The 8271-nt window shown below is 36.2% G+C and overlaps 1 protein-coding gene and 1 pseudogene across 1 annotated transcript; both read right to left on the reverse strand.

The window, feature by feature from the left end:
* Window positions 1–1352: 1352 nt before the first annotated feature.
* Window positions 1353–1936, reverse strand: LOC137734344 (uncharacterized; annotated as a pseudogene).
* Window positions 1937–2929: 993 nt separating this feature from the next.
* On the reverse strand, window positions 2930–3703 carry LOC148695863 (uncharacterized). The gene has a single exon (XM_088697411.1). It carries the CDS (start codon window positions 3701–3703, stop codon window positions 2930–2932), a length of 774 nt encoding a protein of 257 aa, XP_088553537.1.
* Window positions 3704–8271: the final 4568 nt, after the last annotated feature.

Raw genomic sequence — 8271 nt, forward strand, 5'->3', positions numbered from 1 at the left:
CATGGAATTCAAGGCTTACCAGCTTGAATCATGGAAGTTCATATCAACCACCAGCGACATATATTGAAGAAGCCACTTTGCATTTTATATATGGTGGGAGCTTAGCTCTGATTAAATTTATGAACACAAATAAATTATATGTTGTGGAATCCTGTCACAGAATCTTACCTAGCTGATGGGGGACTGTTAAAGGGCAGTGAATCAACTAGACAAACAATAGCACAACTAGAGGAGGAGACTACGATAAAAAGCCAAGCTCTATTCATAAATTCATTCAAATGCCTCCCCCCCCCCCCCCCCCAAAAAAAAAAAAAAACCTCCAGAATTCTAGCATTTTAAAAGGCCTACCCAACTGCTTAATTAAACGCTAACACAACTTCCTAGTCCACTAAAACTTCATAAATGATAATAAAGTCTCAACCCAAATACATAATTAAACACAACTTACCAAAATACAAATTACTAAAATATAAATTAGCCATTTAAGAGAGCTCAATGAATTTCTCTTTCATGCACTCTATCACTAGCTCTTAGGAAATCTTATGAATTTGTATTAATGTCTATTGTGCTTATTTTAGTCATATTCGTGTATGTCATAAATTTAAGGTTACGAGTCCACTAATATGAACTGACACACTTAAAATGTATTACGAACTTATCTTTTCTTTTACTTTCTCACACACCCTTATGTTTATAATATGTGACTAAGGTTAAAAGTTGAGAAAATACAAGCAGAGGATTCGAATCTCAACAAGATATATGCAATTGTGATACACATCATAGCAAAATCCTCTTTTCCATGAACACAATAGTTTTGTCTTGTGTCTCTAATTGTTAACTTGTCCCCAAATGCTGAATCTGTTGATTGTCCCAATGTAGGTTTGCTTGCGCACGTGGTGTACCACCAGGGCCAGTTCTAAGTTTTTGGGTGTCGAGTGCGAAAGTTCAAAATATGCCCTTTTTTAATACAGAAACATATGTTTAAAAAAAAAAAAATTAACAAGGGCTGGAACCTAGTCAAAGCTGGGGGGCTAGGCCCTCACGCCCAAATTATATTACTTGAGAAAATATACAACAGGTGGGACTTAGTACCTAAACATCGACAATAAAAAATACAATCATGTACAACCATTCCTAGCAAAGCTCCTTGAAATTTCAACCTTTAAGAAATTGTCTTCTAGCATTTTTTGAAGGAAAATCATCAATTGTATCATCATACTCCAAGTCTTCAATCTCATCATTTTCAATGCATAAGATTGCAAATCCATTTAGCCTATCTTGAGTCATAGTGGTCCGTAAGTAAGATTTTACTAATTTCAATTTTGAAAAACTTCTTTGTGCAGATGTCACGGTCACAGGTACAGTACACGATAAGCAATCAAGACATTAGGACACATGTCAGTGTCTTTTACAAAGTTTGCTATTCCCATGGATGTCTAAGGGTTATTAGAAAGAAATGCTTCTTCAGGTAACATCATTTGCAACACCTGTAATTCAGAACATAAGTCGGCTCCATCTACATCCATGGTATTTCCATGTTTCAAATGTGCTTCAAGATTCATACAATTTTCTTTTAGTTGTTGATCATCCAATGAAATTAACTTCGGTGCATCAAACAAGAAGCCAAAAATAGATTCAAAAGCCTTTAACTGTTCAAACCTGTGTTTCAGTTAAGAAAGAGCAATATCCACTATAACAAGAAAATAATTTGTTCTAAATGATTCTTCGGCAGACTGTTGTTCCCTCTCATTACCATCAAATTCATCATGATGTCTTTTTCTAGTTCTATCACGTTTAGTTTGAAAAACAGGGTTAATTTCCGAATCAAGTGCAATTTCTTTAGCATCACGCATGGTAGAAGCAAAACTAGTTTCTCTGTAGTTTCAAAAAAGGTAACAAATGTTTCCAATGCCTTTACAGCAACATCAAGTCGCATGTCTTTAGATTGTAATTTTTTGCTTACCATGTTAATCTTCAACAAAATGTCATACCAAATAACCAAACTTAATACAAAATCAAAACTGGAAAGTTCTCCTGATGCTAAACATTCTGCATCCCTACTCAATTGAGGATTCTCAGTAATTTCTACCAACGTAAACAAAGCATTTCTAACTTGGGTTACTTGGGATTTAATTGCTTTAACACTTTCAATGTGACTTTCCCATCGAGTATTTGACAATGACTTCAAAGTTAAACCATCAATATGTTCAAGAAAAATATTCCAACACTTTATAGAGTTGGAAAACACCGTATATATGCATTGACATGCTCCAAAAAAAAAATTTCTTTAAGACATGAACTTGCCATATCCCAAACTATTAAATTAAGACAATGAGAACCACATGGCATGTAAAAGGCTCTGGGATTTATGTCTAGCAATCTTTTCTGGACACCTTGGTGTTCTCTCTCATGTTAGATCTATTATCATAACCATGTCCCCTCACATTATCAATATCAAGATCAAGACTTTAGGACATCTTGCAACTCATTAAAAAGTCTTTGTCCTGATGTATCTTCCACACTTAAAAACTACATGAAATACTTCCTTATATTTATTGACCTACTTGACAAGTCAACACATCTCAAAATTAAAGTTATTTGTTCCACATGACTTGCATCAGGAGTACAATTAAGAATGACAGAAAAAAAATTTGGCTTCTTTTACTTTTTTAATGATTGCGGTTTTGACTTTTGAAGCTAAAGTAGCTATCAACTCATTTTGGATTTTATGGCTCAAATAGTGGTGATGAATCTCTTTATTCTCAATGAGTCAAAAATGCTTTTGCATTATTGGATCAAACTCCGCAATTATTTCAAGTAAACCTAAGAAGTTGCCATTAGAGTCTTCATAAGGTCTTTCATTTGTTCCACGAAATGCTAAATTACGTATGGCAAAACATTTCACAACAGTAATAATTCTAAGCATCACTTATTTCCGATGATTTGTCTCTTTCTTGATTCGCATTTGAAATTCTTTATCAATTGTCTGATTTGTTATCAATCTACTTTTCAACTCAACCCAAGTTCTCGAATTAGTGAGATGCTCTTTATTTTTTTCATGTTGGTCAAGCTTCACACCAAGATGTCCCCAATCACTAATTCCATCTTTTGCTAACTCACTTTTTGAGGCAATTGTTTTAAACAATTTACAACAAAAGCAAAATACTTTATCCAACTCTTTTGAGTACACAAGCCATTTCTTATCATAAATTTCACCCGTTGGTAATTTTCGATCATAATACTGTGAGGAAAATTTTCTGGAGAGTTTGTCCTTAGGATAAGTGAGATTAGTTTCTCGAATTGGCCTCTTTTCTACAAGTAAGTCTCTCATTTTTGCATTAAGATCATCCCAAACTCTTGGATCATAAATGTTTAAATGAAAAATAGGTTCAGGAGATTCAATATTTTCCTCTATACCAATATGATCATCATCAACATTTAAATCCACATTACCACCATTTTCATGGTCTTGAGACTCATCACCAACATTTTCTTCTAAATCACTACCATTTTCATGATCATGAGACTCCCCAACAACATTTTGTGGCTCTTCACCAACATCATTTTCTCTCAAATTTTCAACTGACTCATTCTTTGTAGAGAAAAATTTATTAAGAGATCCTCTTAAACTTTCGGCAATTTCGTTATCCTTTGCCTGTTTTTTCCTTTTCATATTACCAGAGAATTGTTTCCTAAAAGACATGGCTTTGATAATTTGTTTGCAAAAATTACCTACACATGATATAACAAAAATTTCCTATCAAAATTATCATTCCAACACATAATATATTATAAAAACACTAACACATAGTCTAACATATTATAAAAATTGAACCTAAAAATTGGGTTTGAAATGAAATCAAATAATTCAATTAGTCAATAATTCAATTCATCAACAACAACAATTCTAGACATCAATTATCAATTTATCATATAATTCTATGTCACTTACATTGCAAAATTTTATATTAAATTATAAATTGATATATTTGTCTAGCTGCCCCTGTGGCACTGGGCCTGGGTCGGGCCTGTGTACCACTCTGTGTACCGATTACATTGAAAAATCTCTCCCTTCCATGATCAAGCAACAAAAACCTTTTTCTTTTTGGGGTTTATCACTATCTAATAAACTTGAGTCTTGGACATACAGAAGGAGCAAGAGTCATCCAAAAAGAGAATTTGTGGATGTTAGATTTTTGGGCAAATAACAATGGTCAAGATACAGCTGCTAAAAATTTCAAAGTATAAAATACCGTGAAGTATAATGGAATTGTTGGGATAAGATGTTCAATAACACACAAGGTACTCTTTTTGACCAAATATCTAACAACTAAAAACTCCAGAATATAAGATACGTGAAGAATATTAGAATTTTTGAATAAGATGTCCAATCATACACCATCTACCCAGGTACTATAAAATTATCAGAGAGACGGGCTAAAGGCCCATTTCCAACAACATCGATATTGTCCCAACTTGGTAATTACCACCTGCACAATTCGTCAGGTGTGAGGTTTTATCACAAAATGCCTCAATGTTAGTTAGAGTAGGGTTAGGATATTTAAACTATTAGTTATCTTTTATTACGGCTGATGTGGGATTCATCATGCCCCTTCACGTGGGACCCAATTAGTGAGTCACACGCAGGAGATCCACACATCGGTAACCATGTGGAGCCAAGGGGGCCAAGGGACCCACCATCATCGCGCAGGGTCTAAGGGACCCACCACTACAAGAAAACATGGAATAGGCGACGAAATTTTCTATGACGCCCATAAATTCATCACATTTTAGTATAATAAGTGAGGAATTTTAAAAAACTGTCATATACATACTAGTGTGGGATACGAAACATTTTTGGAATGTTGTTCGTCACATAGCAATCCTAAATTCCTCACAAATTTTTTGGCGCCAAATTTTGCCTGCCAATTGTTTTCATTTGGTGACAAAAAGATTGGGTTCTTCACAGAACCTAAGATTAGGCCACCTAGGTATGTGAGAAAAGAAGATTAGGCCACCTAGATAGATGGGCCGAAGGCCTAATTCCAACAACACCGATACTGTCTCCAACTTGGTAATTACCACCTGCATAATCCGTCAAGTGTGGAGTTTTGTCATAAAAGGCTTTGGTGTTAGTTAGAGTGGGGTTAGGATATATAAACTATTAGTTATCTTTTACCATGGCTAATGTGGGACTCAACACGCCCCCTCACTTGAGTTTTATCACAAAAGGCCTCGGTGTTAGTTAGAGTGGGGTTAGGATGTTTAAACTATTACTTATCTTTTACTATGGCCGATGTGGGACTCAACACGTCCCCTCATGTGGTACCCAATTAGTAGGTCATACGTGGGAGATCCACACATCGACAACCATGTAGAGCCAAGGGGCCAAAGGACCCACCATCATCGCGCGGGGTCTAAGGGACCCACCCATCATAAGATCCACACATCGGCAACCACGTGGAGCCAAGAGACCTACCATCGCCGGCGGGACCTAAGGGACCCACCCATCGTATGGTAATACAATACATGCTCGCTCCCTAGTTTTGATAGCTTGTAGAATTATCAGAGAGACGGGCCGAATGCCCAATTCTAACAGCATCGATAATGTCCCCAACTTTGTAATTACCATCTGTACAATCCGTCAAGTGTGCAGTTTATAACAAAAGGTCTTGGTGTTAGTTAAAGTGGGGTTAGGATATTTAAACTATTATTTATCTTTTACTATGGCCAATATGGGATTCAACAGGTACCAGTTGTCGAATGTCCATTCTGACCATCCCATTTCAAAGTTCTTTACTAAATGAATCAAAATCTTATAGCTAGAATTACATGAATAGGATACCAATTTCCGGTATGTAGTATCAAAACATGCAAACTCACGACCAAGCAAGGCTATAAGAAGATGTATAAAGAAATAAACCAGGAAAACGTTCTGGAAAATGAGTTTCTTTTGAGCCAACCCATGAATCTAGGTGATTACTTACAGAGCAAGCAACAAATACACGTATGTAATTGACAGAAAACTTCTAATGCCCTGAAAAATTAAAAAATAAATTAGTTACGTTTATGGTTATGTTGAGGAAATTGAAGAAAAATTGAATTAGGGTTATAAATTTTGAATGGGGAAAATGCAGAATCCCGTTCCTTGATTCGATTATTATTTATGTTGTATAATTTTTTGTTATGTGGAAAAGATGAAAATGCCCTAGTTGGTTTAACGTAATTATATGAGGATGTATTTTATCCTCATATATTTTAAACTATTTCTTGTCATATTTGGATAAGGCTTGGTCCCACAAGTGTGTAGGCGAAAACCATTCGCCAAACGAAGTTATAATGAATGAAATGGAAATGAACGAAGATAGAGGCAAAATGATCATTTTGCCATGAATCTAGAATGCTCCAGATTTGCTGGAGCTTTGTCTTGGTGTAGAAAAGCCACCTAGTGGCTGTGGGAAAAGAACGGGTGGAGAAAGAGACCAATCGGGGAGGGGGTTGAAACAAAAAAAAAAAAAAAAAGGAAATGAGGAAGAAGGGGAGAGGGTTGCCCAATCGGGGAAAAGGAAAAAGAGAGAGTGACCAATGAGAAGGGGGAGCAAGGAGGGAAAGGAGGGAAAGGAGGGAAGGAAAAATAAATAAAATAAAATAAAGGAAGAACGGGTGTTCTTCCCAACCTGACCTGGCAGCAAGCAACCCGACGTCATTTGCCTCATTTCACGGCGAATTGCCACCATCCATCACTTGGGAACACCTACCCAACCTTTCCTCTACCATTTTTGCTCAAAATCAGAAGAACTTCAGTTGAAGTTTGGTGGAAAACCCACCGTGGGTGCCACAGGAAACCTTGGCCAAGATCCTCCATTTATGAAATGATTTCCTTCAATCACCACCACCAAGACACTTCTCTTGAGGCTTGGAACAAAGCCCAAACAACTATAGGGGCGGCGGAGCACCGAAGGTGAAGGATCGAAGCCATCCATTTCTAGGGTTGCCGGCGAGTTCGAGTGAAATTGGAGCCTTTCTCGGCCGAATTAGACTTCGGCCCAGGTATGAAAGTTGTTCCACTCATTGAACTCTACTTGCCTGTAAAATTTGGTAATTTTTAGAATTAGTCGGAAAATTGGGTTTTCATTCGTCAGAAACCGCCAATTGTGGAGGCGCGTGGCCAGTGGGCCAATGCTGCCCTTTCATGCAAATTTTGATATTTTAAATCCATAATTGGTACCCATTTGAGGTGATTCAATTGTGAAAGCTAATGTTGAATATTTTCATTACTAGAATATTTTCGGAAATTGATAAAAGAATGAATGGTGAACTACGAAATGCTTGATCCCGCATCAAAGGTACATAGGCAGTCTAACAGGGGCTAGATGCAGCCTTAAATAATTGAGATTAATCTTTTGTTGGGAATTTGATTGAAGAAGAGAAATTTTGGGGAATTATTTGAGATTTTAATCTTAGGTTTTTGGTAAGTAAATTATGGTTATAGATTTTGTGAGTGATTAATAAATTTAAATAAAGAATTGTGATTAACAGTAGTTAGTTAAACAAGAGTTTAATTTTGGCCTATCACGAAAATTAGTTTCCGAAATAAAATTTTCAGGTCGGGGCTTTACAAAACTAACAAGATCAGGATTAACTTTTATAACTAATAAGTTGATAACGAACCACATAAAAATCATACTAGAAGGTTATAAATTCATCCTCATTCACATTTTGAGGTCCACTATCGGAGGGAAATTACAGGAAAAAAAAAAAGACTACAGAACAATCACATGCCAAAGATGTCATAGTGCAAAAATGTGACGATTAGCAGCACGGTGTAAGAACACGGATGCTTAAACTAGAACCTGGCACATGAACTATCCTTCCGGAATTTATACAGATATGATATGAGATTGGTGAACTCATTGCCACAGGCCCACAATGGGATAGAGGGATATAAGGTAAGCCATCAACATTCTAAAACGGCATCAACTCTATTCATCCATCGAGATTGTACGATAAAACATGAACGAATTTGCTAAGCCATCAGCATTCTAGCTTATCCCGTTAAGCCCTACTTAAATCAGTTCGCCGTCTGCAGAAACAATCTCACGCATTATCAAAGTTTTCATCCCAACTTAATAACTTCAAACTGACTTAAGCCTACCCCTCAAACCACTCAATTTAACATACATGACACTCTTGTGCCCGACACAACAAAGAAAACAAAATTATCCAACAATCCTAGTTCTATATGCGATCAATCAATTTGACGTCAAAAAA

The sequence above is a fragment of the Pyrus communis genome, chromosome 7 (assembly GCF_041283825.1).
Source record: "Pyrus communis isolate YQ-2024b chromosome 7, ASM4128382v1, whole genome shotgun sequence".
Classification (NCBI taxonomy): Eukaryota; Viridiplantae; Streptophyta; class Magnoliopsida; order Rosales; family Rosaceae; genus Pyrus; species Pyrus communis.

Excerpts from the sequence above, each read along its gene's own strand:
- LOC148695863 (XM_088697411.1), bottom strand. The coding sequence starts at position 3,703 with ATGTCTTTTAGGAAACAATTCTCTGGTAATATGAAAAGGAAAAAACAG.